At 43.9% G+C, this 26,710-nt stretch overlaps 2 protein-coding genes across 16 annotated transcripts in view; one reads left to right on the forward strand and one right to left on the reverse strand.

Annotated features, from left to right (window-relative positions):
- Positions 1 to 8,829, forward strand: part of sbf1 (SET binding factor 1) — a 76,361-nt gene extending 67,532 nt beyond the window's left edge. For all 10 annotated transcript variants that reach the window (XM_036944739.1, XM_036944740.1, XM_036944741.1 and 7 more), the window contains 8 exons: positions 4,099 to 4,225; positions 4,449 to 4,579; positions 4,823 to 5,065; positions 5,173 to 5,280; positions 5,509 to 5,714; positions 5,812 to 5,899; positions 5,967 to 6,098; positions 6,264 to 8,829. In XM_036944739.1, the coding sequence (XP_036800634.1) occupies positions 4,099 to 4,225; positions 4,449 to 4,579; positions 4,823 to 5,065; positions 5,173 to 5,280; positions 5,509 to 5,714; positions 5,812 to 5,899; positions 5,967 to 6,098; positions 6,264 to 6,362 (1,134 nt within the window). In that variant the 3' untranslated portion in view covers positions 6,363 to 8,829. The remainder of the gene's footprint in view (positions 1 to 4,098; positions 4,226 to 4,448; positions 4,580 to 4,822; positions 5,066 to 5,172; positions 5,281 to 5,508; positions 5,715 to 5,811; positions 5,900 to 5,966; positions 6,099 to 6,263) is intronic.
- Positions 8,830 to 9,908: 1,079 nt separating this feature from the next.
- Positions 9,909 to 26,550, reverse strand: LOC110490387 (serine/threonine-protein phosphatase 6 regulatory subunit 2). Of its 6 annotated transcripts, none has more exons than XM_021563759.2 (23): positions 26,214 to 26,550; positions 22,753 to 22,920; positions 21,549 to 21,803; positions 16,923 to 17,109; positions 16,698 to 16,835; positions 16,497 to 16,562; positions 16,159 to 16,385; positions 15,694 to 15,820; positions 15,242 to 15,394; positions 14,811 to 15,053; positions 14,169 to 14,233; positions 13,917 to 14,032; positions 13,704 to 13,789; positions 13,478 to 13,558; positions 13,299 to 13,396; positions 13,087 to 13,144; positions 12,859 to 12,986; positions 12,592 to 12,749; positions 12,313 to 12,457; positions 12,026 to 12,108; positions 11,701 to 11,878; positions 11,201 to 11,320; positions 9,909 to 10,877 (listed from the first exon to the last, which is right to left on the reverse strand). In XM_021563759.2, the coding sequence occupies exons 3-23, from the start codon at positions 21,773 to 21,775 to the stop codon at positions 10,826 to 10,828; spliced, it is 2,736 nt and encodes a 911-aa protein (XP_021419434.2). In that variant the 5' UTR covers positions 21,776 to 21,803; positions 22,753 to 22,920; positions 26,214 to 26,550; the 3' UTR covers positions 9,909 to 10,825. The 6 variants fall into 6 exon arrangements, with proteins under 6 accessions (XP_021419434.2, XP_021419433.2, XP_021419432.2 ...); XM_021563758.2 differs by having other exon boundaries at positions 11,701 to 11,899; XM_021563757.2 differs by having other exon boundaries at positions 12,565 to 12,749.
- Positions 26,551 to 26,710: the final 160 nt, after the last annotated feature.

Raw genomic sequence — 26,710 nt, forward strand, 5'->3', positions numbered from 1 at the left:
CATGTATCTTTTTTTTTCATTCAAAAGAACCATCTAATAATCAAATCGTAGAGTAAAGCTGGTGGGCTGGTTCTACTCGTACATTTTCTGGTGTTTGGTGGTAACTGAGTGGGTCGAGCACAACACGTCACCCCTGTTACCCATACAAAGACGGGCTAGAAATGTTTAAACAACTTATTGGTGAAGCTTGCATAGTTGCCCCTCCCAGTTTCATACAACAATCTTCCATTTCCCCTGGATGAATTCACTATAGTAATTTTAGTTAACCTCTTGATGTTTTTTATTTTATTTTTACATTTAAAGTTGAACATGTGCTCTTTATAACAGTGTTAAAATTAGGTGAAATAAAATGTTTGTTTTTTTCTTCGTTTTTCATGCGCCTCAAAAGGCACCTAATTGGTGAAATGTACCTTTATTTAACTAGGCAAGTCAGTTAAGAACAAATTCTTATTTTCAATGACGGCCTTGGAACAGTGGGTTTAACTGCCTGTTCAGGGGCAGAACGACAGATTTGTACCTTGTCAGCTCAGGTATTTGAACTTGCAACCTTCCGGTTAGGTGACCACTAGGCTCTAACCACTAGGCTACCCTGCCGCCCCAAATGACCCGTATCTCACTAGGATCCTTTGTCTCTCTCTGCCTAGACTGTCTTTAAATAGTCTCCTTCATGTAAACTATGTTACAAAGCTTAGCCAAGAACTATTAACCTGGATCAACTATATCCTGAATGTAATCAGATGAGTACGCTATGTCCGACCATCCTGTTATATGGATGTGCTAGAACAGATTATTTAAAGGTTTTAACATGTCTTCCTCCTTTCCCATTCATCCAAACATTTGTTTGAGAGAGTGCAGAGTCTGCTGACTCTGTGGCCCTTTCTCATTTGGGTGAAAGTCTGTCCTAAGTGGTCCAGGAGCGTGTCAATTTTGAAGGGTAGGCAAATGGAAGACTTTCCTCCCCTCCTTGAAAGCCACCTTTCATCGAGGATAGTCATCCAGTGCTTTCGGAAAGTATTCAGACCCCTTCACTTTTTCCGCTTTTTGTTACGTTAGACTAAAATTTTCCCAAAATGATTTAATTTCTTAAACATCCTCATCAATCTACACACAATACCTTAAAATTACAAAGTGAAAACAGGTCTTTTAGAAATGTTTTACTTGGCTCATCACACCCTAGGGACTCCTTGTGGCGGACCGGACTCATAGGACTTCATGTTACACAATACATGCATGTTTTTGTTTGATAAAGTTCATATTTATATTTTAAAAAATCAGAGTTGGCGCGTTAGATTCACCAGTTCCAAAAACATCAAGTGATTTTGCATAGCCACATCATTCAACAGAAATACTCATCATAAATGTAGATGATAATATAGTTATACACATGGAATGCTCTCCTTAATGCAACCGCTGTGTCAGATTTCAAAAAAACTTTATGGAAAAAGAAATGCATGCAATAATCTGAGACGGCGCTCAATTTAAAAACACCACAAAAATGTCTGTTATTTATGTCCAAATACCTTCTTTTGTTAGAGCGTTTGGTGTATATATATCCAAATGCTAATTCTGGTCAGCGTTATATCAGACAAAAACTTCAAAAAGTGATATTACCGGTAGAAGAAACATTTCAAACTAAGTACAGAATTAATCATTAGGATGTTTTTAACATATATCTTCAATAAAGTTCCAACCGGAGTATTCTTTCTTCTCTTCGTGAACAATGGAACGCAAGTGACTACCATGAGGAAAAAGTGGGATCACAAAATGGCTGCTTGATGGACAGCTGATATATTCTGCTCTCATTCACTCCCACAACAACATAGAAGCCTCATTATAATTTCTATTGATGGTTGACATCTAGGGGAACCCCTAGGCAGTGCAACATCATTCATATCTCAAGGGAATTTCATTGGTGACTCTGGTGAATACATACAAGCTCAGATTTCTGACTTCCTGTTTTGATTTCAACTCAGGATTCTGCCTGCCAATATGAGTTCTGTTATACTCACAGACATCATTCAAACAGTTTTAGAAACTTCAGTGTTTTTTCTATCCAATAATAATATGCAACTATGACTTAGGAGCAGGCTGTTTGATATGGGCACCTTTTCATCCAAGCTACTCAATACTGCCCCTGTAGCCATAATAAGTTAAGGAGCACGGTTAGCCGGGTTTCAGAGGACGCATGACTCCACCTTCACCTCTCCTGAGCCTATTGGGGAGTTGCAGTGATGAGACGAGATCAAATTTTGGGAGAAAGAGGGGGCAAAACATATGGGTCGGCAGGGTAGCCTAGAGGTTAGAGAGTTGGACTAGTTACCGAAAGGTTGCAAGTTCAAATCCCCGAGCTGACAAGGTACAAATCTGTCGTTCTGCCCCCGAACAGGCAGTTCACCCACTGTTCCTAGGCCGTCATTGAAAATAAGAATTTGTTCTTAACTGACTTGCCTAGTTAAATAAAGGTAAAATTAAAATTACTTGATTTGAGTCCACCTGTGGTAAATTCAATTGATTGGACATTATTTGGAAAGGCTGTCTATATAAGGTCCCACAGTTAACAGTGCATGTCAGAGCAAAAACCAAGCCATGAGTTCGAAAGAATTGTCCGTGGAGTTCTGAGACAGGATTGTATTGAGGCACAGATCTGGGGTACCAAAAAATGTCTGCAGCATTGAAGGACCCCAAGAACACAGTTGGCTCCGTCATTCTTAAATGGAAGAAGTTTGAGCTTGCCGCCCGGAGAGCTTGGAGCTTAGAGCTCGGCCAAACTGAGCAATCGGGGGAGAAGGACCTTGGTCAGGGAGGTGACCAAGAGGTGACCAAGAACCCAATAGTCACTCTGACAGAGCTCCAGAATTCCTCAGATGGGAGAATCTTCCAGAAGGACAACCATTTCTGCAGCACTCCACCAAGCAGGCCTTTATGGTAGAGTGGCCAGATGGAAGCCACTCCTCAGTAAAAGGCACATGACAGCCATCTTGGAGTTTGCCAAAAACCACCTAAAGACTCTCAGACCATGTGAAACAAGATTCTCTGGTCTGATGAAACTAAGATGGAACTCTTTTTGGAGGAAACCTTGGCACCATCCCTACGGTGAAGCATGGTGGTGGCAGATGGTTTTTAGTGGCAGGGACTGTGAGACTAGTCAGGATAGAGGGAAAGATGAACGGAGCATAGTACAGAGATCCTTGACAAAAACCTGCTCTAGAGAGCTCAGGACTTCAGACTGGGGTGAAGGTTCATCTTCCAATCTGTAACAACCCAAAGCTCACAGCCAAAACACGCAGGAGTGGCTTTGGGACAAGTTTCTGAATGTCCTTGAGTCGCCCGGGCAGAGCCCAGACTTGAACCTGATCGAACATCTCTGGAGAGACCTGAAAATAGATGTGCAGCGATGCTCCCCATCCAACCTGACAGAGCTTGAGAGGATCAGCAGTGAAGAATGGGAGAAACTTCCCAAATACAGGTGTGCCAAGCTTGTAGCATCATAGCCAAGAAGACTCAAGGCTGTAATCGCTGCCAAAGGTGCTTCAATGAAGTAAAGGGTCTGAATACTTGTTTAATGTGGTATTTCAGTTTAAAATGTGTAATACTTTTGCAAAAATGTCTAAACAGTTTTTACTTCATCATTATGGGCTATAGTGGGTAGATTGAGAAAAAATGAAAAAGTTAAGGGGTATGAATACTTTCCAAATGTACTGTATGTATCCTATCGGAGTTCTTCGTGGAAGAGTTTTGAGATCTGCCACACCCCATTTGAATCAGCTTTTGTTTTTTTCGTAGGAGAAAAGCATATACACGTTTAAAAACTATGCTACTTTTATCTATAAAATGTCTTGCACAACTAGCTACATTTTGTTTTATCACGTCATTTATCACATTCGCCTGTTGACGCGGGAGAGGAGAGTCTAAGCTCGTTTTCCTTCTCCTCGCCGCCTCTCCTCGATTACCTTTGAACTTTTTCTAAAGGAGGTGAAAGAGGACACAGGAGTTGAGCAAATCCAGTTGAGAAAAGGCCCGTGAATGTTTGACGATCAGGAAGCAGTAAACAGAGGAAGGGCAACTGACGTGTTACCTTAAATCCTGTCCCCCCTGCAGATCCACCTGCAGTTCCCCATGGAGTTTGAGTTCAGTCAGTACTACCTGAAGTTCCTGGCCTACCACTACGTGTCCAACCGCTTCAGAACCTTCCTGCTCGACTCGGACTACGAACGTATTGAGCTCGGTGAGCCTTTTCTTTGTTCTACAGATAAGGGCTCGAGTTTTCCCCTTATCAGATGGCCTTTCTCTAGATTTAGGTTACATGGTTAGGAGAAACTCCAGACCCCATAGATACTATCTGAATTCTTATAAGTAGGTTATTTCGGTACACTTTTGGGTGTTTAAGTGTAACTTGTATGCCAGTTGAGTGTGTTCAGTGAGTTGATGAACCTTCCGTTTGTGTTAAGGGGTTCTGTACGAGGAGAAGGGGGAGAGGAAGAACCCGCAGGTGTGTAAGTCAGTGTGGGATTACATCGACCGGCTCAACAAGAAAACACCTATCTTCTTCAACTACATGTTCTCACCAGAGGATGAGGAGGTGAGTGAACCTGGAACACAACTTGGTTGCGTTAGACTGCCCCCTGGTGGGGAAGTTTACTGAAAATTCAAGTGGATTTGATCCATTTTCTAATCAAGTGGAGGTTTAGTTTTACGATCTTAGAGCTAAGATGTACTAGATGATCTTGTAGTTATTACATGCACGTTTTGTGGTAACAAAAATAAATCCATGTGGTCATTTACTAGCTAAATCCCTCTGTTTTTACTATTTTCTTTTCCCCAGGTGTTGCGGCCGTACAGCTTCATCTCCAACCTGAAGGTGTGGGACTTCTACACAGAGGAGACGCTGTCTGAGGGCCCGTCTTACGACTGGGAGCTGGTGCAGAGGGGCCGGCAGGAGAGGCTGGCTGAGGAGGTACCTGACAAACCAGACACCACCACCCCCAAGTCCCAGCGACGCATCGTCTGGCCCTGCTACGACAGCCGCAGCAGAGTGGTACCCGACGCCATCACCAAACTGCTGCAGGTTAGTGGCGATTACTTACACATTACGTACCATCAGTATACTGCAGTAGTCCCTGTATAACCCTAACTTGTTGTATAAATTCTTATACACGAATCTGACTGTCCTAGGACCTGCAGAGTCTGGAGGCAGAGTTGGGGCTGCCACCAGAGAAATGGAAGGACACCTGGGACAAGATCAAGGCCAACCAACGGGCCGAGGCCAAGCTGGAGAACAGGGTGAGAAACGCTTGACAACCAGAAGCTAACCTAGGGTTTCACTGGCTATTAGGATGCCATCCTTCTAACAAACTTACACTTAGACCCTTTGAAGATTATTTGAAAATAACTGCTTGTAGATTTATAGTAATGTGTTCTACTGACCTCTTGTGGCAACTATTTATGTTTTATTGAATATATTAGCCCTCTGTGTTTTCTTGCTCGTCCTCCGTTCTCTCGCTCTTTCAGCCGTCTTTCAACAGCTCCTTGCTGATGTCGTCCAATCTGAGTCACCAGCGGCGGTCTCAGGGGGTGTACCTTCCGGAGAGTGGAGTGGGCTCCTCCATTAACCTGGCCATGGACCGTGAGACCAGCACCACCTCCACCCCTGTGGCTGGGCGCCCCAGCACCAGCACCCTATACAGCCAGTTCCAGAGCACGGAGAGTGAGAACAGGTCTGTACCCCCACTCTTATCGCTGCCCCAGCAACACATTACCCCTCAGTGTGTTACGAAAGTGGCTGACTGGGTTCCTTCTACCTTTGACTCCCAGGAGTTTTGAGGGTATCCTGTTTAAGAAAGGTGCCTTGCTGAAGCCATGGAAACCCCGCTGGTTTGTGTTGGACAAGACCAAACATCAGGTAAGAGGAGGGAGGTGGACTGATGGTGATGATGGACTGATGGTGATAATGATTTCTCTCTGTCTAGCTGAGATACTATGAGACCAGGCAGGACAAGGAGTGTAAGGGGGTGATTGAGCTGGCGGAGGTGGAGTCCGTCATTCCAGGCACGCCCACCATGGGAGCGCCCAAAAACATAGAGGAGAAAGCCTTCTTCGATGTGAGTTACCGGAGGCCTCAGTGTGATGGTTTTTATGTGTGTATTGTGACATGTTATGATCAGCGAATGTGTTTGCAAAATGACTCCAATGTAAAAAGGAAATCTACACGGTAACATAAGAACGGTCAAACAGTCTTAACCTCTCTCGTTCTCTTTCTACGGCAGCTCAAGACGACCAAACGAGTGTATAACTTCTGTGCGCAGGACAGCCCCAACGCACAGCTGTGGATGGACAGTATTCAGAGCTGCCTCTCTGATGCCTAGAGAGATGCACAGCTCCACCATAACAGGAACTATCCAACCAGGAACCAATGAGCAATGCTGAGGCACCCGATGGACATCTCTGCTGGCCAATCACAGGAGTTCCTCTCCAGAAGGAGGCGGGATTGAGACAGAGTCCTTTCCACAGTTGAGCGCCGTTGAACTGATGTCACGTTTCAGTCTTTTTGTTATAAAAAAATTAAAGAAAACCGAAATGAAAGTAAGAAGTTCCTGAATGACCACTCGCTTTTGTCTCACCGTGTTGCTGGCTGCAGCCTGTCACCTTGGTAGTACAACCACTCTTTGCGCTGGATGTCTATGCAAAATTAAACAAGCATGATGTAGTTTGTTGTGTGAGCTTGAAGATGGACAGTTTCTCAGTAATCTAACTGGGGCCTCCAGCATGTTCCAGCATGCAGATGTAGCCAGACTCCCATCTCCTAGAGACTACAACTCTCATTCCTCCACACACCAGGGAGGAAGTAATGATGAACTACATTATCCAGCCCAGCCATGTCCTGTTGACCATGAAAACAGGAAGTGAATTCTTTAACAGAACACAGAATCGGCCCCAACTGATGCAGGACAGTCGTCATGGTCACCTGCTAGCTGACGTTGAAGCCTCCCGTTTCCCCGTCACTGTCTGATGTAGCCGAGTCTTACCCGTGAGGAGTTTGACACTCACAGATCCCCTCTAAGATGTCTCTTATTCCCCAGACACATCACCAAGGGAGCCCTCTCAACGGTTTATGAAGAATTGATATTTTTTACAGCTGATCTGTTACATTTTTGGGTCAGTGAGAGATCAGTCCTCCTAGTTATCACACCCACACCCAGAGCAGTTGATATGCTGTTATTAGCCCTCGTGATCAAACCAGGAGAATGGCAGTCGGAGATTCTAAATCTACCGGACAGGGAGTCTGTCTGCAGAACAATGTTAGTGTTTACACAAGAAGCTATGGGCTGTACTTCTCCCTCTATATTTCTCAAAAACAAATAAAAACCACTATTACAGTTGAATGTTAAGGGATGCTGAAGGAACAGGAGGGATATATTTTTGTGAAAATTAATTTATGCACAAAATGATAAAACAAAAGGTGGATGGGGCCTGTGGGCAGAGCAGAGGGGATTATGGGATGCATGACTAGTCTGTTTACTACATGGCACAGTGCTGAGACTGGATCTGACTAACATGACAGATTTCCTGGATACGTTTCTATGGTCAGGTTTAATGTTGGACAAATGGTATTTCAGTTATACAAGTGCCAGTGGATTTTAACATGTGACAAGTATTAGACAGTTGGATTGGAATGTGCTCTACACAACCAATTTTTTCCGGTAATATAGTTCTTAACCAGAGAGGAGCGTTAGGTGTTCAAGGCACTTAGAATAATTCAAATCCCCAACTATAATTACGCAGCCAATTAATAACATTGAAAGTCTCAAAAGCATGTGTCCGAGGATAAGATATCACTCTCTGTGCACCTACTCAGCCTTTGTTTGGTGGTCTGTGAGTCACAGCTTGGCTTCTGAACAACTGCATCTATGTGAACAGTAATACTTCAGCGAGTCCCGACTTTCTCGCCGCTGCTCTTCTGTCTAAACCAGTGTTTTTAGCTAGAGGCTGTTACATTCTATTCTTAAGCCTGTACATAGGAGTCAATGTCTGTTAGAGCCTTGTAGAGAAAATATGTTTAGCTGGAATTTGTGAGATTTCAATTAAATCAATTGTTAGTTTTTTTTTTATGCTACAGAGCAGTATCGGTTAGCCCTCATTTTGAGCCCCCAAGTTATGAAAACAGACGCACACACATTGCCGTGTAAAATATGGTTATACTGCTGTCATGTTGAACATAAAATTTGAATTGTAGATTTGTGTCTAACTCCTTTTGTATATACTACTCAGATTTGTATGTAACGTTTATGGTAGTAATTTATTTAACTTTGTCTCCTCAGTAAGAAAAGCACCACTTATTTTTAAAATTAGGAATCCAATGTGCCATTTGTTTATTTCTGTGTTTACGTGACTAATGCTACTACTTTTTGGAAAATGTGTTGTATAAGTAAACCCTCAATGTCTTTCTTTCTTTTTTCATTGTCCTTCCCTAAGCAGAGTGGAAATGGTGTGTTTGTATGAGCAAGAACTAGCCTCCCTAGTTAAGGTGGGTTTTCTGGAATGGAGTTACGGAATCTCATTAAGTTGCTTACCTGCACAGGTGGGGTGTTTAAAATGTCACCCACCCACCTCAACACACACTTAAAGGCCAGCTCATCCCATTTTCTGCAGTCTACTAATCTCTCCTGATTTGGTTAGATTATATCCACAACATTAATCAGATCAGTACAATATAACCTTATTATTTATTTGTTTTAATTTTTTTTCTCTAATTTGAAGTTTCCTTCTGAGCTGGGTCTGTCAATCATGTAATATATTTTTTAGAATTAAAACAAAAACACTGTGGGTTTAAAATTCACTGGTTTGTCCTTTTTTTTCTGTCGCAAGTTCTTATTTAGTCCAAGATTGTAACAACTGTTAATGTCTCTGATCAGTTATGATTTATGAAGCGCTCAATTTTAGAGCTACATGAGTTCAGACACAGCACCAGCCAGGTAAAACCAACCTCATTCCCTGGTTATGTTTGACACAGCACCAGCCAGGTAAAACCAACCTCATTCCCTGGTTATGTTAGACACAGCACCAGTATGAAGGTGGATGTGATAGTTAAATAGATATGGCGGATCTAATTATGTATCCATGCAGGTGATGGTTGTCCAGAGCTGCCTCACCCTGGAGTGGTTAATGGTCAGTGCTATGGGCAGGGATCACCATTCTGAACTCTATATAGCCTTCCTGAAGCCATTGTTAGACTTGTCAGGAGACAGACAAATCAGACTGGCCAAGTAAGAACATGCACTTTTTTGAAGAAAATGCTGTCAGGTCAGAATCTACCGTTCAACCCTAAACTTAACCAAGGCAAGATAACATGCTATTAAAGATGTTCACAAAATGTAAAGTGATGGAGATGACAGGGTGTAAGGAAAGCTGATGCTTTCACAAGCCAAGACATTAACTTGGTAACACAAAGCATTATCTGTTCTACGCTCACACTTTTATATATTTAGATTGAAACAACTTGGCATCAAAACACACCTCCATTTGGGTCACAGTCCCAAAATGAGGGAAACACCAATGCATCCTCCCCTTCCTCTCTGCCTGAAGGTGATCAGACATGATTGGATGGGTGAAAGCACTATGGTTGTCATCCATCCAATTGTTGGATCAGTGAAATCTCCATTTAAGTACTTTGCTATTCATGTGGTCAACCACACAACTTGCTAGGTGTCAAATGCCTAAATACACTGGTTGATGTACCACTTAATGAATTTTGCTCTGCCCGGAGTACCCCTGCACTAGAGAGATGAAGTATTTAGCAGAACCCAACGCTGACCTTCACAAGAAGACCGCTTCACCCCTATCTGGTGCAAAGGCAGTTCCTGCCCTGTAAGGGTTTAGGAAAAACGGAACATTAACACACGGTAATCTCAAGATTGCTTGTAAAATTACTTTAAAATGTAGATATTTGAATATAGGTAGATCATGTTTTGTTGATTTTAAGGGGGATAGCAATAACAGTCAATTACAATCAGGTCTCAGCTCACGAGCTAGGTCAACGGAGAACCGGTTATACATGCAATAACACAAGACAAATCAAAACCTCGAGTTTAGTTTATATCCAAATTAGTTGGCCCATAACTATACCGAATGAGTCTTCCTTTCGACAACACAAAGTTGATTTAAATAAAATGGCTAATTGTCATTATTGCACATGAGCAGAAGATTATAGAACTGTGTGTTCCTTTTCCTTGGACACTTTAAAACATTCAGAGAACTAGTGAGGTACAAGAATAAAGAGTAGGTTTGGTAAAAAATCTTGATCTGAGAGACAGACAAGATGGCCAACAGAGCTGAGGGTAGAACATAACATTGTCCTATAATGTACAGGCTGCATAAGTGCCTTTTAAGCTCTCAAGGAGAAAAATATTTCAGAAAGGTATTTATTGTTGAGGCATCATTTTGTTAAGTTAACCTGTGCTATCCGCTCCTTACCACTCAGGTCCAACCGTTTGTGAAAAGAGTATGAGAACAAATCCTTCAGAAAAAAACTTTATACTCCTTTCGGATTTCGGTTGTTTAAAAGATCACTGCTACATTAAAACCACACATACTTATGAGCAACATCAGAAAAGGCTTTGAAGACAATTTCCTCTACACTGTTCTGCCTATTGGTTGCTTTTACACGTCCCGCCTCATTATTGGTGCTGATTGGCAGTGTCCAGGTCCAATAACATGGCAGCGTGATTCATTAAAACACTGTAGGTTGCAGTGAGGTTATTTGGGAGAGGGTGGTCTCCCTGGAAATGGCACAGTCTGTCACACCAGTCTGGGGTTTAGGACCGTCTGCCCCTCAGACAGGCCCGTTGACTGCTGGCATCTCTGGGCACTGGGGTGGATCCTCTCTGGAGGGCGGGGGGGGGGAGAAGAGAGGGTAAAGAGAGAAGCGATTTAAGAAAGTGAGGGAGATGGAGACAAAGTGAGAGGGTGATAACATAATCCAACATTGCAGACCACCTCTCCTCCTCCTCTGGCAGGCTAGAGTTCACGGTAAATACTTCTACAGGCTCACAACGCTGGCAACTAGCAATGCTATTGTTCAACGTCCAGATGTGTGGCTTGGCTCTGGCTGTTAGGAAAAGGAAACTAGAATATTTTTAGCCCTGATCTGCCTGGGATCTCTACGTGCAAGCATGCATTATTTGTACACACACGAGCTGGCACCTACTTGTTGTCTGTCTGAGGGATGGGGGTCGAGGCTGGCGGTGTGTCTGCTGCAAGCTGTGCCTTTGGGGGGGACTTGGGGGCGTCTGTGAGGGACAGTTTTTCCAGAGGGATGGGGTTCTCACTGTAGCACAGAGAAAAAGTTAGTTTTTTTTGCTTGTTAGTCAGTGATCAACAGAAGTGTGTGTAGAAAATAAACATGTGAAGAGTGTTTGTTGAACTGTATTTTGGTAGTTTAACCACTTGAACTCATATTTACAATGTTAGTGATTCTTCCTCTTCAGTAAAGCACATTCATAGCTCATGGGAAGCTCCCTGGATTTCCAAACTCTGAATCCAGTCATTTCAGTTCAAGTCCAGTGTATAATTACTTCAATGTGGTAGTTATGTTTCAAATATAGATGTTTATTTACATGGGTACTAAGGCTTGAGTGGACTTCTACAGAAAATGATTTAGCATTGACTGTGTGAGTATGACGAGTCTGTTCCTCATGTTAAACCAACCTTTTGACTTCTGCTTTCTTGTTGGCGCGCGAGCTGGTGGTTTCCTTTGCGGCGGCGGCGGCAGTCTTGTCGTCCTCCTCGCTGTCGGAGCCCCCGGAGGAGCTGCTATCTGAGGCTACGAGGGGAGCCTTCCTACCTTCACCCACCGGCCACTCACCACCGGGAGAGGGGCTCGCACCTGGACACACAATCCCTTTGGCTTGTGTGTTAAGTAATGAAAGACTTGTAAAAAGTTATTGTTCTCAAATGCAATAATGACCGTCTCCACAAGGGGGAGCTAAGCCAAATGTCAGGTGGCTGAAACCTCCCTTCATCCCACACTCACCACTCTTGTCCGGACCCGGTTTGACTTGTTTGTCTGCGTCACTGCTGCCTACGGGAGAGCTGCATCTGGGGCCAACCTCTGGGCTGCAGGGAGAGGAGGTAAGCTTCAGGTACAGAGAACAGACAACACACCACTTGGTATGTAACGCAATGAAGTAAACAACAAGGTCTTATGTTGGTGATTTAAAAAAGGTCTTACTAAAAACAGTTTGATAAATTGACAAGTTACAATATCCCAGACACTAACATCAAATGTATATAAAATTGTATGGAGTGTTTGGTTCCCACCTGCTGAAAGGTTGGAACTCCGTGAAGTTGGCCCAACCTGCCTCCTGTTTGTCTCCTCCACTCCCCCCTGGGGAATCCCAGCCTGCAGGACCCGGAGAGGACGAGTTACCCCCAGCTTCCCCGAAACTCGCTGTCCAGCTTGGACCTTCACATGGTAAGAGGAAAAAGTGTACAATGGTTTTCGCAAAGTGGAAACCATTCATGATGACTGTCTAATTGATTGAGTAAATATGGGTAATAAGCATAGTTTACAAATAGCTGATTGACTGCCAGGCGTACTGGGAGTGTTGTCCTTGCTCTCCTTCAGGCTGCCTGGATCTGAGGCGCTCTGTCTGGAGTCGTCGTCCTCGTCTGAGCCCGACCCGCGGTCCCGCTCCCGACCCCCGTTCTCCAGACTGCTTCTGGAGCTGCTCTCTGAGGTGTGGGACACCCCAAACCTGACACACACACACGGAAGTTTGATGAGAAAAAGAGAAATCGAGGGCGAGAGCTGCACATTGGCATAACATCCCCTACTTTGTTTTTGGATCTTGACTTTTTACCAACCGTGTTCTGGATTTGACTTGTGTTGCATAGTTAATCTCCTTCTCCTCCCAAATGTCCTCCTCCTCTTCAGCATCGTCAAACTGACGTATCCTCTCTTTACAGCAGGCCTCAAAGGCAGTAGCGTTGGCCTGCATTCAACACAGGGAGAGGGAAACGCATGTAAACAATTAACTTTCACTACACACACAATGAAGCTGGTAGACATTACAGAACAATACAACAACTTACACTATTATCATCAGCATCTAGATTGAAGTTTATTTCTGCAATCCGGTCAAATGTGGCACTTAGGAAAGGAAGGAAACAAAATAGCGTTTAATGCAAACAGCAGCTGTTAGCCCCCCCAGAGGTCTTTGTCATAGCAAACTGCTGTACAGTCTGTTTCAAAGCTGATTTCTGGTTATTGGAGAAGGAATAGTGGAACGGATGACTAAACTCACTTGATGTTTTCATCATGCTCACTGAACTCCTCATCGTTGAACCCAAACTGATCCACAAAGTTGGCAGTCATCTGCTGGATCTGATAGTCTGAGAAAGCCTGGGGAGCGGGGGGAACATGAAATAATGATCTTTCCTCATGTGCAGACAAATGTGTCGTCATGGTGCTGTGGCTTCCTACCTGTTGGAGTGACAGATCGTTGGGGAAGGGACTCTCCATATCATCATCTTCACTGGAGGAGTGCAGGTTATGGGTGCTCACCTGGGACACACAGGACAGACAGAGAATTAGAGTGAGGAAATGACAGACAGAATGTGTAGAAGGGAATGCTTGTGTGATTGAGTAAGAAAAAAAAGGGTGTCTGTGTGTTGGAGAGAGACAGAGATGGTGACTGAATGGTTGATACCAGTTCCACTGTGTTTCTCCTGTTGGTCTCTCTCAGGGTCTCATCCACAAAGCTCTCCCAGCGTCCTTTGCAGTCCTCTGGCAACTCTGCAATATCACAGTCCAGTTCTAACTGAGCATTCACCCAGGCACAGTAACCGGCAGTGGAACATTCTTTGCTATTCTTTTATGAATACAGAAGTGGTAATCTGGCAGCTCATCAAAACACACATACCTTTGATGAGGTCACTGATCTGGGACTGGACTGGTCCTTTCTCTAGGTTCTGTACCACCATGTTGGCCATCCTGGTCAGGTGACCCATGTTACCTCTCCTAGCGCCGCCCTCCGCCCTGAGAGACAAAACCACACACCGGTTAATGACCTCTAACAGACACTACTATCATGCTAGATACCACCATTGCAGTGAAACAATACTGGACAATACTAAAAGTAGTTCCCCGGATTTGAGTGTCTGACATGTCTTACTGTATTTGGTCGTTCTCCTCCCAGGCGTCCAGGATCCTCTGTACCAACCGACACTTCTGGAAGAGCTGGGGAGGAAATAGAAGAAAAAAATAAAAAATTCAGAGACAACATAAAAACAGAATAATAATGTAGAACGTTCTCGGACCAACAGGCTCCGAGACGGCTTCTATCCCCAAGCCATAAGACTGCTAAATAATCAATTAATGGTACCCAAACTATCTGCACTGACTACACACACTCACTAGACCCCTCAAACTCAACTCTGGACCAGTTCCACTGTGTTTTTTCATTGTTTCCCTCTAAGTGGGAACTGATTGGGTGCAATTAATAATCAGGTAGAACAGAAGAACCAGCAGGCTCTGGACCTCATATGGTGGGAGTTGAACACCCCTGCTCTAGACTATATATACACACTTCACACACTTTCACACATTATATGCTGCTGCTACTCTCTTCTTTATTGGACTCATCTATCTTGATGCCTAGTCACTTTATCCTGCCTTCATGTACATAGCCTCTACCTCTGCACATTGATTGATTTTACATCGTAGGGAAGGGCTCATAAGAAAATGAAATGTTATGTTTTACACCAGACTATTACTGCACATAGACAGATAAATGCAGAGCTACCAAGCCACCTACATGTGCCACCAGGGTGTTGTGAAGGGTGGTCTCCTCCACCGGGTCGCTGGCCTTGGCTGGCTCCTCAGCCTCACCTACTGCCTCCCCCTGGTTCTCTGGGCCCGCTGGGGGCTTCTCTTCCTCGTGGTTCTGGAGGCCAGGGATGGGCCGCTCCTCTGGGACAGAGTGGTTCAGGATGGACGCCACACACAGCTCCACTTGGAAGTGCAAGAAGTTATTCCATGAGTACTTGAAGAACAGGTCCTGTGGAGAGCAAAGAGCGAGAGAACCGTGGTGACCGATGGTGGGTGACAGAACAAGAATGTGAGTGTGAACGACAGAAAGGAGAGGAAGTGAATAAAAGAAAAGAAAGTACCAGAGCGTGAACATATGAATGAATGCGAAAGAGTAAGAGAATGACAAGTTGATGAAACCCGGCGGTGCAGACACACCAGTAGCTGGTCCATTGTGGTGAGCTTGCAGAGCTCCTGACAGACACTGGGGGCGCTGGTCTGCAGCAGGGCGGCCACTAGCCGGGCCACGTGAAGGCGGGCGTTCCCCAGCGGCTCCTCCAGAAGGCCAACGGTCGTCAGTATTGCACTTTTCTACACATACACCATGTTCAATTCAATTACTCAACAGTCCAATGTATACAGGAAGAACTGTGTTGAACAAGTTGATTCAATTGTGTGTTAATGGTTGGAGCTGAGGTAAACACCCTGAACAGCTTATTTATAAAAGTATGGTTTGAATTCTACTGCAGTCTGTTGGCCTCCAACATAATCAAATAAGAACATTTTAACAAAAAGTATTATTTGTATGTTTCATGACTGAGTCTTTCTTGCTTAGTACCCACTGACCACTGTAAATTGATCAGCCATACTGCCTTACTGTATATCCTTACCTTGGGGGGGTTCAGGAGAAGCTGCTGGAAGTCCTTTAGATGGGGCTCAATGGCATGTAGAATACTGCTGTTGACAGTGTAAGACCTTTCATATCCCTGAGAATAGAGATCCATCAGCCCCTCCAACCTGGGACGGAAAGAGAGAACAAGGGAGGGATAAGGAAAAAGATGTTTGCATGCTAAAATAGCTGGAGAGATGGTCCCTGTCCAGAAACAACCTCTAGCCCCTACCCCTGCCTTAAGCATTTGGAAGATCTGAGAGGATTAGTCAGGTGTAAGCAATGTGGTGATAAATCCAGACAGCCTATCAGAAGGCAAGGTGAATGTATTACCATATTGCTTAAATCTATCATATCCTTTTAAGATCTCCACAAGTGGCTAGAGGTTGTTTCTGGACAAGGCAATGGAAAGAGATATGAGGGAGAGAGAGTTTATTTGAGGAGAGAGAACAGTTGTTCCACTCACCCGGACCTCCTGGTCTCCAGTAAGGTAAGTAGCACTTGAGTTCCGTTAACAATGGAGGCCTCACTCCTATCCCCCTCAAACATGGTCTTCAGGAGTCCGGCTACGCTCTCCTGTGACTCTAGAACAGCCAATAAGGGGTCGGCCTCGACGTTCTCCTGCATCTGATTGGCCTGGTCTCGACTAAGGCGGATGATGTCACAAAGCGTCTGGGACGCATTTGATTGTCTCTGGAAAAAATAAATAAAAAAGTATTCATACTTCTGACCAGATAATTAATATCAACTGCCGTGCCTTGTCCAGGAGAATACTAAAATATCAGTTTACGGTCAATGACTCACTTCCTCATCTTTGCCTGTGTGGATGAGCTCTGTGAGTCTCTGAATAAGCTTCTCTTCACTCAGCCACTGAGATAAGGAAAGAAAAATAATGACAGGGAATGAATGAGAGAAATACAAGACGTCTAGGTCAATAAGAAATTATATTTATAATTGAACAACATTTATGAGAACAGGAACGGCTGGCAGACAGTGGCAGCTTACATTGAGGACCTCCTGTCTCAAGGGGGCAGGCTCCACACAGCTGATGAGGCGAAGCAGCAGGTCCATCATGGCGGAGGCGTCGATGTGTTTCAGCACCAGGCCGATGAAGCCATCCTTTTTCCTCAGGAAGGAAATTACCTGGCACAAGAGAGACATTTGGTGAGCTCCAGGTAGTCCTTACACTTTCTATATCCACCTTTATAACTGCTTGGGCATTGTGGTTACCTGTTCTGTTTTCCTAGCGATGAGGTTGCCGATGGTCTTGCTGAAGAAGCTGGCTAGTAGCGGGTTGAGGGGCGGGTCCTGCTCCAGGAAGTGGTAGAGAGTCTCCAGGAGTGACTCGTCCCCGCCCAACTTGTCGTTGATGAGGGACACATCTGATGTCAAGAGCTCACAGGCGATGTTAGGGAACCTGTAGCGAGGGGACAACAGGATGAGAGGGGGAGAAACAGTCTAAGGAACGGCTGTGTGGGAGGGAGGTGTACAGTCTGTGTTAATTCTTGAAATATAACCTTTACGATGTTTGGAAATATTCTGACAACGCTCATCTCATCAATTCTGAATTAATGTTTATTGGACCGAGTATACTGAAGACCATATTGTGTATGCTATGCTAATAGACCCAGTCATGACCAGGGCCCAGTTTCCCAAAAGTATCTTAAGGCTAAGTTCTTCGTTAGAACCATAGCATCCTATCCTAACTCAGCATTAAGATGCTTTTGGGAAACAGGGCCTATTTGGTGTTCTTTGTGTCTTGTCAGCTACTTTAGAGGGCAAGATGTTGTCCACAAGAGGGCATGCATACAATTAGGAATTAGAATAGTAATGTAATAGGATCTCTGATCTCTGGACATGTTTCAAACCCAACGCCACCTGTTGTACTCTTCTGTTACATTAGAAGGATCAACCTAAAAACATTAACTAATTTAGAGGCATCTACCATGGCACTGGTAGTTCTGTTCCCAGTTCATGACATTGTGAGTTCAAAACAGTGTTTCTACTGTAAATTATCAGTCTTCAACCTTAAAAGCCTTCATAAACATATCTTGGCTCCCACTAAATTCAGGATTCAATCCAATTACGAGTTATAGGCATTGTGGCTTTTAAAGGCAATGTTCCCATTTTTGCAGAGATCCCATTCACAGTAAAAAAAATATATATATATACACTGCTCAAAAAAATAAAGGGAACACTAAAATAACACGTCCTAGATCTAAATGAATGAAATATTCTTATTAAATACTTTTTCCTTTAACATAGTTGAATGTGCTGACAACAAAATCACACAAAAATGATCAATGGAAATCAAATTTATCAACCCATGGAGGTCTGGATTTGGAGTCACTCAAAATTAAAGTGGAAACCCACACTACAGGCTGATCCAACTTTGATGTAATGTCCTTAAAACAAGTCAAAATGAGGCTCAGTAGTGTGTGTGGCCTCCACATGCCTGTATGACCTCCCTACAACGCCTGGGCATACTCCTGATGAGGTGGCGGATGGTCTCCTGAGGGATTTCCTTCCAGACCTGGACTAAAGCATCCGCCAACTCCTGGACAGTCTGTGGTGCAACGTGGCGTTGGGGGATGGAGCGAGACATGATGTCCCAGATGTGCTCAATTGGATTCAAGTCTGGGGAACGGGCGGGCCAGTCCATAGCATCAATGCCTTCCTCTTGCAGGAACTGCTGACACACTCCAGCCACATGAGGTCTAGCATTGTCTTGCATTAGGAGGAACCCAGGGCCAATCGCACCAGCATATGGTCTCACAAGGGGTCTGAGGATCTCATCTCGGTACCTAATGGCAGTCAGGCTACCTCTGGCGAGCACATGGAGGGCTGTGCGGCCCCCCAAAGAAATGCCACCCCACACCATGACTGACCCACCGCCAAACCGGTCATGCTGGAGGATGTTGCAGGCAGCAGAACGTTCTCCACGGCGTCTCCAGACTGTAACGTCTGTCACATGTGTTCAGTGTGAACCTGCTTTCATCTGTGAAGAGCACAGGGCGCCAGTGGCTTATTTGCCAATCTTGGTGTTCTCTGGCAAATGCCAAACGTCCTGCACGGTGTTGGGCTGTAAGCCAACCCCCACCTGTGGACATCGGGCCCTCATACCACCCTCATGGAGTCTGTTTCTGACCGTTTGAGCAGACACATGCACATTTGTGGCCTGCTGGAGGTCATTTTGCAGGGCTCTGGCAGTGCTCCTCCTTGCACAAAGGCAGAGGTAGCGGCGGTCCTGCTGCTGGGTTGTTGCCCTCCTACGGCCCCCTCCACGTCTCCTGATGTACTGGCCTGTCTCCTGGTAGCGCCTCCATGCTCTGGACACTACGCTGACAGACACAGCAAACCTTCTTGCCACAGCTCGCATTGATGTGCCATCCTGGATGAGCTGCACCACCTGAGCCACTTGTGTGGGTTGTAGACTCCGTCTCATGCTACCACTAGGGTGAAAGCACCGCCAGCATTCAAAAGTGACCAAAACATCAGCCAGGAAGCATAGGAACTGAGAAGTGGTCTGTGGTCACCACCTGCAGAACCACTCCTTTATTGGGGGTGTCTTACTTATTGTCTATAATTTCCACCTGTTGTCTATTCCATTTGCACAACAGCATGTGAAATTTGTCAATCAGTGTTGCTTCCTAAGTGGACAGTTTGATTTCACAGAAGTGTGATTGACTTGGAGTTACATTGTGTTGTTTAAGTGTTCCCTTTATTTTTTTGAGCAGTGTATTTAGCCTTTATTTAACTGGGCAAGTCAGTTGAGAACAAATTCTTATTTACAATGACGGCCTACCCCGACCAAACCTGGATGACGCTGGGCCAATTGTGAGCCGCCCTATGGGACTCCCAATCATAGCCGGATGTGATGCAGCCTGGATTCGAGACTGTAGTGACGCCTCTTGCACTGAGATGCAATAATTGAATATGTCTGCTCAATCGATATTGCCTCTAAAAGCCACAATGCCTATTATATAACCCGCAATGTTATTTAATTCCAACTTATATATTTGCCATATAGGAGACAGTGGGTGAGAGGTAAAAACCTGGCCTCACATCTAAACTTGTGGGTTCAAATCTGTGTTTTTGTTTAAACAATTCTCAACATCAAATATTTGAAGAGAACTGTGTATTTTTGGGGGAGTATGAGGTAAGACCATTGCCTCAAGCATTGGGTCAAAGGTTTGAATCTAGCTTGCTGTGCTTGTTTGTTCTACTCAACCTCAACTGTGTGAAGAGAGCATATATAGTGAAGTACTCAGTGGCTCTGGAGTAAGAACCTTGCCTCAAACTGATGGTTGTGGGTTCAAAGCTAACTGGTTGTGTTTGTGATTCCACAATTGTCAATATCAATCATATGCAGAGGCATGTATGAACTGTGAAGGTGCTATGGCTCTGGGGTAAGAACCTTTCTTCCCACACTGATGGTTATGGGTTCAAATCTAACTTTGCTGGTTTTATTCATGTTATTGGGGAGGTGCTGCCACAAATGGTTGGAGGACAGTGGTGTTGGAAGGGAGTGATGAGCATATGGGATAACCCCCCCCCCCCCTACCCCCACCTTCATAGCAGTGATTATTTCCCCAAAGTGGGCACTGCAGACCTTAATGCTGGAAGTTTTGGAATACTGACTGTTCAAACGTTAGAAGTGACCAAATCGGTTATGTGTGCTCAGACAGCAGTAATTAGCTCACTAGTTAATAACGATGGGTGTGTGCGCAGTGGTGTTGTAATAGTAACAACGGGTGTGTGCACAGTGGTGTAGATTGATTGGTGATGGTGTTCGTGCGTCCTATCATTCAAAGTTATGTTGCAAGCTAAGGTGACCACAACCTTCGGCCATGGACGTATCCCAGATGCTTTGAATGTTAGAAATCTTAAAATAACAATTTTAAAGCCTCAAAGATAACATGATACAACTTCCAAAATGAGTCCTTTGTAGCAAGCCACGGCACTCAACTAGCTAGCTTTCTAGCACATTCACTCACTTCTAAACAATTAACAAGCTAGTTATTTTTGACAAGAACAGGTGGTAGCGGAGTAGCTAGCAAGCAACAAGATATGCCAAATAACAGTAAAAACCACTTGTGGGTAAATAAATCAGATTTGACTGTTCAGACAAGTTGCATGGCCATGAGTCGGATATGTAGCTGTGGTTTGAAATGTGGCTTGAAATATCTGATTCCATGTGCTTTTTGGACATTCACACTGCAAGAGAAAAATAACAGATTCGAAACAGATATGCAAAAAAAAAAATAATATGATGTGAGTCACTTCAAACTCCCAACGTGAACAAGGCTTTAGTTTTTCTAGGCAAAATCTGTATTTCAATATCAAGTGGCCATGGTGCACCAGCCCCTTTTACCTCTAATCATCACAGCTGCCATTCAACCAACTCTGCAGATGACAACTCCGCAGACATAACTGGATTTGTACTCCCAACCTCTCAGTGACAAGGCAAAGACCCCACAGCCACAAGCTCTTTCACTCTAGACAGGGATCTCGGTGTGTTAAGACATTGAGAATCACAGGAAAACAAAGAATGTAATAGAGTGTATGCATGCTGGTCTTAGGTTGAAACTTGGCAGTTGGTACTTATCCACTGAGCATAGAACCCAGGCCATGTCAGAGCATGTTACGGACAAGCCCCTTTCATTTTGTACAACTGGTCTTTAGAGGAAAGGTCAGTCCGTGATAGCTTAAGCATAGGGTGTATTTGAATATTTATTTCATTAAAAGTATATTTTGTTAAGCACAAATGTTCTTACAATAATGACATAGTATACACGTGTGTTGAGCAGCCACATTCAGCCCATCCCTCTTCCCCCTCGGGTGACCCTTTCTCACTTAAAGCGGCTCTTCTCCTCTAGGTCAGCAGGGGGCTCTGTGGTGATGAGGTTGACCAGCTCTGTCATGCAGTGATCCTGGGAGAGGAAGAGCAGCAGCCGGCGGTTCTGGGCCTTGCACTCCTGCAGGACATCATCCTCCTCCATGAGCTCCCGCAACGTCACGTCCTCCCGGTCCAGCAGCTGGTCGATGTGGGACGTGGTGTGCAGGTCAAACTTCCAGAACATGGTGGATGCTTGGACAGGGGACACAGCCCTAGAAGGAAGGAGAGAGTCAGAGAGAGAGGGATGCAATGATGGCATGGCGCCCTAGTAACAGCCTAAGCAGAGAGCTCCTTTAAATATGGGTTTTCATTTTATTATAATTATCAGCCGTTTCGTTTTTTTAACATTGAGTTTTGCTGCATATTTCTGGTGGTTATGTAGCCCTCTACAAGATCATCACCAGACACTTCATCTCCCTGACTACCTTCTTCTGAGCAAGCAATGAACTGTCCCTCTCCATTTTTAAAGAATGCATACACTCAAAGACTTGGCCTCTATTGGTTGACCTAGCCAACTAAAGCTAGGCTACTCATGGTGATGTATTAATTGACCTAGCCAACTATAGCTAGGCTACTCATAATGATGTATTGGTTGACCTAGCTAAGCTACTCATGGTGATGTATTGGTTGACCTAGCCAACTATTGCTAGGCTACTCATGATGATGTATTAGTTGACCTAGCCAACTACAGCGAGGCTACTCTCTGTGATGTATGTATTAGTTGACCGAGCCAACTATTGCTAGGCTACTCGTGATGATGTATGTATTGGTTGACCTAGCCAACTATAGCTAGGCTACTCATGATGATGTATGTATTGGCCAACTATAGCTAGGCAACTCATGGTGATGTATTGGTTGACCTAGACAACTATAGCTAGCCTACTCATGACGATATTGCTTGCTTGTTTGTTTGTTTTTTTGCTTTTGAGTCACTTTGAGATGAAAATAAATCAAAAAATATATTTTTATTTTAGAGGAAGAAAGGGGAGATTAAAAGAGCTGAGGTTCATGCGGTGGGGAGGGTAACCGGGGAAATACACAAAGAAACGGACGAAAACAATGAGGCAGGAACATCAACATGGTCACTAGCTCTGTCCACACATGAACAACAAACTCATTACAGATATAATTTGAGATGTAACCTCCAGTAATTGTGCTTACCAGTAGAAGAAATGTGGGTATCTTTAATCAGATCTCCCCCAGACAGGCAGGCATTTGTGTTTGTGCAGACGGCAGAGAGCGTGGCGAGACCTGGCATTTATCAGCATGGGTCTCCTCTTAGAACACAGGCATCCTTAGTACACAACACACTGAAAGGCTCACCATAACCTGAGAGAGAAGGGGGTTACAATAAATTATAATTCAATTCATATAGGACCTTGCATCAGATCTCAAAGGCATCTATTATTAGTCAGCAGCAGTATTTGCATAGTCATCTTTAAACAAGATGCATGTGTTGCATCAGATTTACTCAGACTACTCGACATCACAAAGAGGATTCTAAACAGAGCTTTTCAAGAAAGACGTTTGTCTGGCTGCCATTAGTTACAAGATCATGACCTAGCCTTCTAGTTAGTAGATTGCTAGTGAGAAAGCTGTAGTGGGGTTTGACTTTAGAAATCTTAGCCTTGGGCAGCCGGAACCTAAGTCAACGTGCTTCTATAGAATTCTTAGCTTTCAGTTATGAATGAGTCAATGAACTGATGTGCCAACGGCCTGCCCCGACTTGCCTTGTGGCTTATAAAAAAAGAGAACTAGGCCTAGTCTAACGTTATATATCAACTCAACTTAGCCTAACAACGGTGAAATGTGCAACGCTTATTGTTGTGTCGTCAAGAACACTAACAATAAAAGAACTTCAGCTAACTTAATTACTTGAAGACAGTAGTGAATGGCATTCAGGCCAACAATGGAGAGGCTCACACAGAAATACAGGCACACCATCAACTAAGAGATGCTGGCTGGAAAATCTTAAACAAAATCCCAGATGCATGCTTTGGGTCTTGTTAGGTCTATGCAAATGCTTTATGAAATGAGATAAGCATTTTGAAATGGATTATAGGCTTGCACAGGCTACCAATTACAGTCAAATTCATGAGTACTTTGTCTGAAGTCTAATGTATGGGCTGACTAGCAGGGTTAGCTGCCTAGCTACTACATTTAATATTATTATCTGTATGCTTTAAAAGATATGCAAAAGTAAATGCATCTAGTGCACACTACCCTTTCCTGGACCCTCACTCATACGTCACTAATGTGAAAAGGTTGTGGTTAGCTCTAGCTACTTCACTGTTCTTGACGTCAGCATTTCACACTGAACAACCTAGCTATAGGTCTAGGCAACCACAACTATAGACAGGAAATTAGAATAGTTTTGAAAAATCTGTTGGCCATGGTTGCTATGATAAACACACTAACTAGCCTATCAAGACCATTATTCAGATATGTTGGAAGGGACAAAATCAAACCAACTTGCTTAGTCAACAAAAGACAAATGTGCTGGCCGGTGCAATATTACACCGACTGGCCGCCCACACAACACAAGAATGGGTCTGGAAAAGAAAATCAAAGTGTTTCCTACTTTTTCCTCTTATTTGGACAATCCTGCACGTGCAGGAGAGTCCATCTGGCATACATTTACAAAGAGCACACTAGTGCAACAATAACCCCTAGAGTGCTCCCCTGTGGATGCTACACAGGAAAAAGCTAAAACTTGACTTCTCATCTAAAATAGAACTCACCAGGGGCATCCTCAGCAAAACAGTCCACTGGCTAATAGAGTAAATGATGAAAAGAGGAGCAATGGTTGAAGATCAATCAACTGGATGCTATGACCCAACAGTAGCATGTCATTAAGCAAAGCAAGTGGCTTATGGGGCTGCATAGTAATGCAGCGTTCGTTCACACGCTTGTCAGACATTCCTATTTCCTAGTTCTGATGTCGGCCGTATACGACCGTTTCATTCATGTGCTTTTTGATCGGAACAATTCGTCAACCAACAAGATTTTAGTTAGCTTGATAAGCTAGCTAACGTTGGTAATAATACAAGTTTTCTAGCTTGCTTAACATTGACAATATGGTCAATAAAGCTTCTTTATAAGGTTGTAGTTGTCAATAAAGTCAACAATTTTCTCAGTTTCCCCACTTGTAATTCAGACTTGGACGGTCGTTTAAGTCAAACTTCCCAGTCGGAACTAGGATTTTCTGATAACTCTGATAGCACATGAACGCAGCATAGACAGAGCAAACAGAGGGCAGGCTGTCACAAATCTTAGATGGCTTCCTTTCCTTGTTTCCTCACCTTCATGACCACTGATTAGATATGCAAAAGCAAAAGGGTGGAAACTTATAAAGTCTACTACAATCGGTGGTTATGAAGGAGAGTTGATAGGGAAAGGAGGCTATCGAAGATAATTGGGACATAGCCAGGCTCTCCCATTTCCTAATTAGGCGCTTATCAGTCTCAGTTGGCTGCACTGCTAAGCACCTGCAGGTGTGCTTCTCCATGAGTTGCTAACAGAAGTAGCAACAGGGAGCCTCATTTAAGATGCTCTTTCTTGTTGCCACCTTATACCTAGGATTCAAGATGTGGTTGGTTTTGAATAATTGCTTTATTACAAACATGACCATTTTGTTTTGTCTGTAGGCCTATCAAGGACCTCAGCCACAGCACAACAGTTGCAAGATGAACAACCCTTTAGGGTCTACTATCACTCCTTGTCTGACAATGCAGGGACATGTGTTCTGTACAACTGTAAAATGATATGTTGGTGGCCTTGGCAAGAAATGCACATCAACTGCTGAGTGTTGGAAGCTCACATTTCTGTTTACTTCACAAGTCACTACAGTAGTACTTGCTGGTTACTTCTATTCACTACTTGGAGATTTGACATTGATTATTTATAAGCTAAAGCTGCCAGTGCCAAACCCGTGCCCTGCAGTTGGAAACGGGGTTGAGTTTGTTTGTTCAATGGATAGAAATTCCAAGACCGTCGATTTGTTTCTAGACAACTATAAATTTTACAACGGTGTGGAATTTTCCGCAACAAGTATATCTTCACGAATGCAAGAAGTAACATGTTAGATAGTTAGCATTTCTTGCAACCAAGACATGATCTTGAACGAACTTCACTTCTCTTTTTGGTCTTGCTAACGTCGAATGTCTGAACAGCAGCAGCGAACGTCAGCTAGTATTAACGTTAGTTAGGACACATTAGCAAGCAACCTAATTCAGTTAGCAAAGTAGATTGGCTAAACCAGATGGATTCGACTGTCAAAGGCGGAGAGAATCCTGAGCCGCTAGCTATCCAGATAGTTAGCTAACCTAGCTAACTTATCGTTAGCATACAATTTAGCTAGCTTTAGCACAAGGACTTGAGCAAATTATCATCAACTTTGTCGCCAGATGGTTAAAGGGCTGGGTGTCGGCGTTAGTGTCTCTCCGAGTCCGATTAACTAGCAGCTAACGTTAACATTAGCATAACTTTAGCTGGCTAAATTGGCAAAAGCTAGCTAACCCTCTTCAGCTAACTAGGTACTGATAGCTTAACCAGGTATTTTAAGTCGCCAAGCACAAATAACTCACCAGCTTTAGCTAGCCAACGTTGGTCGAGAAACTTACCGTGTTGTTCAAAGTTTGCAATCCACTCGTCTGTATGGCTAACGTTAGTTAGCGAGCTAGCCAAATGTGATTTGTTTTGATGGTTCAGGCTGACGAGCAGTATGAGCAAAGTATCTGTCAACCTGGTGACACGGATATTATTCTCTTGCGACGTGGCAACGGACAGGCCTCACATGTGTACCTTGTATATTCAATATTATTACGCGTAATATCTATGTATGTCCTCTACAGTACATAAATTCAAAAGCTAGCCTGTTACAAGCTAAAGCAGGAAAAACTCGGTCATATTTTCGAAACAAAATGGCGAATATTCTCGCGGAGGCGCGCAGGGGAGTGCACATTGACTTTTTCTATGGCCTGGGTGTCAAACTCATTTTGCCCCGGGGCCTCACTGAAAATTGGTTATGTTACTGTACCTCACCATCTACATTTGCAAAATATAGTCCTCTATCCATCGTTTTTCTAATTTTCGATACACCCTGTTTATCTTTAATTTC

This window comes from Oncorhynchus mykiss, chromosome 15 (genome assembly GCF_013265735.2).
Source record: "Oncorhynchus mykiss isolate Arlee chromosome 15, USDA_OmykA_1.1, whole genome shotgun sequence".
NCBI lineage: Eukaryota > Metazoa > Chordata > Actinopteri > Salmoniformes > Salmonidae > Oncorhynchus > Oncorhynchus mykiss.

Excerpts from the sequence above, each read along its gene's own strand:
- LOC110490387 (XM_021563755.2), bottom strand. The coding sequence starts at position 21,775 with ATGTTCTGGAAGTTTGACCTGCACACCACGTCCCACATCGACCAGCTG. Across the intron at positions 17,110-21,548 it reads GAGGAGAAGAGCCGCTTTAA|GTTCCCTAACATCGCCTGTG; the intron begins GTGAGAAAGGGT and ends CCCTCGCTACAG. Across the intron at positions 16,386-16,496 it reads ACACAGGCAAAGATGAGGAA|AGACAATCAAATGCGTCCCA; the intron begins GTGAGTCATTGA and ends TATTTTTTCCAG.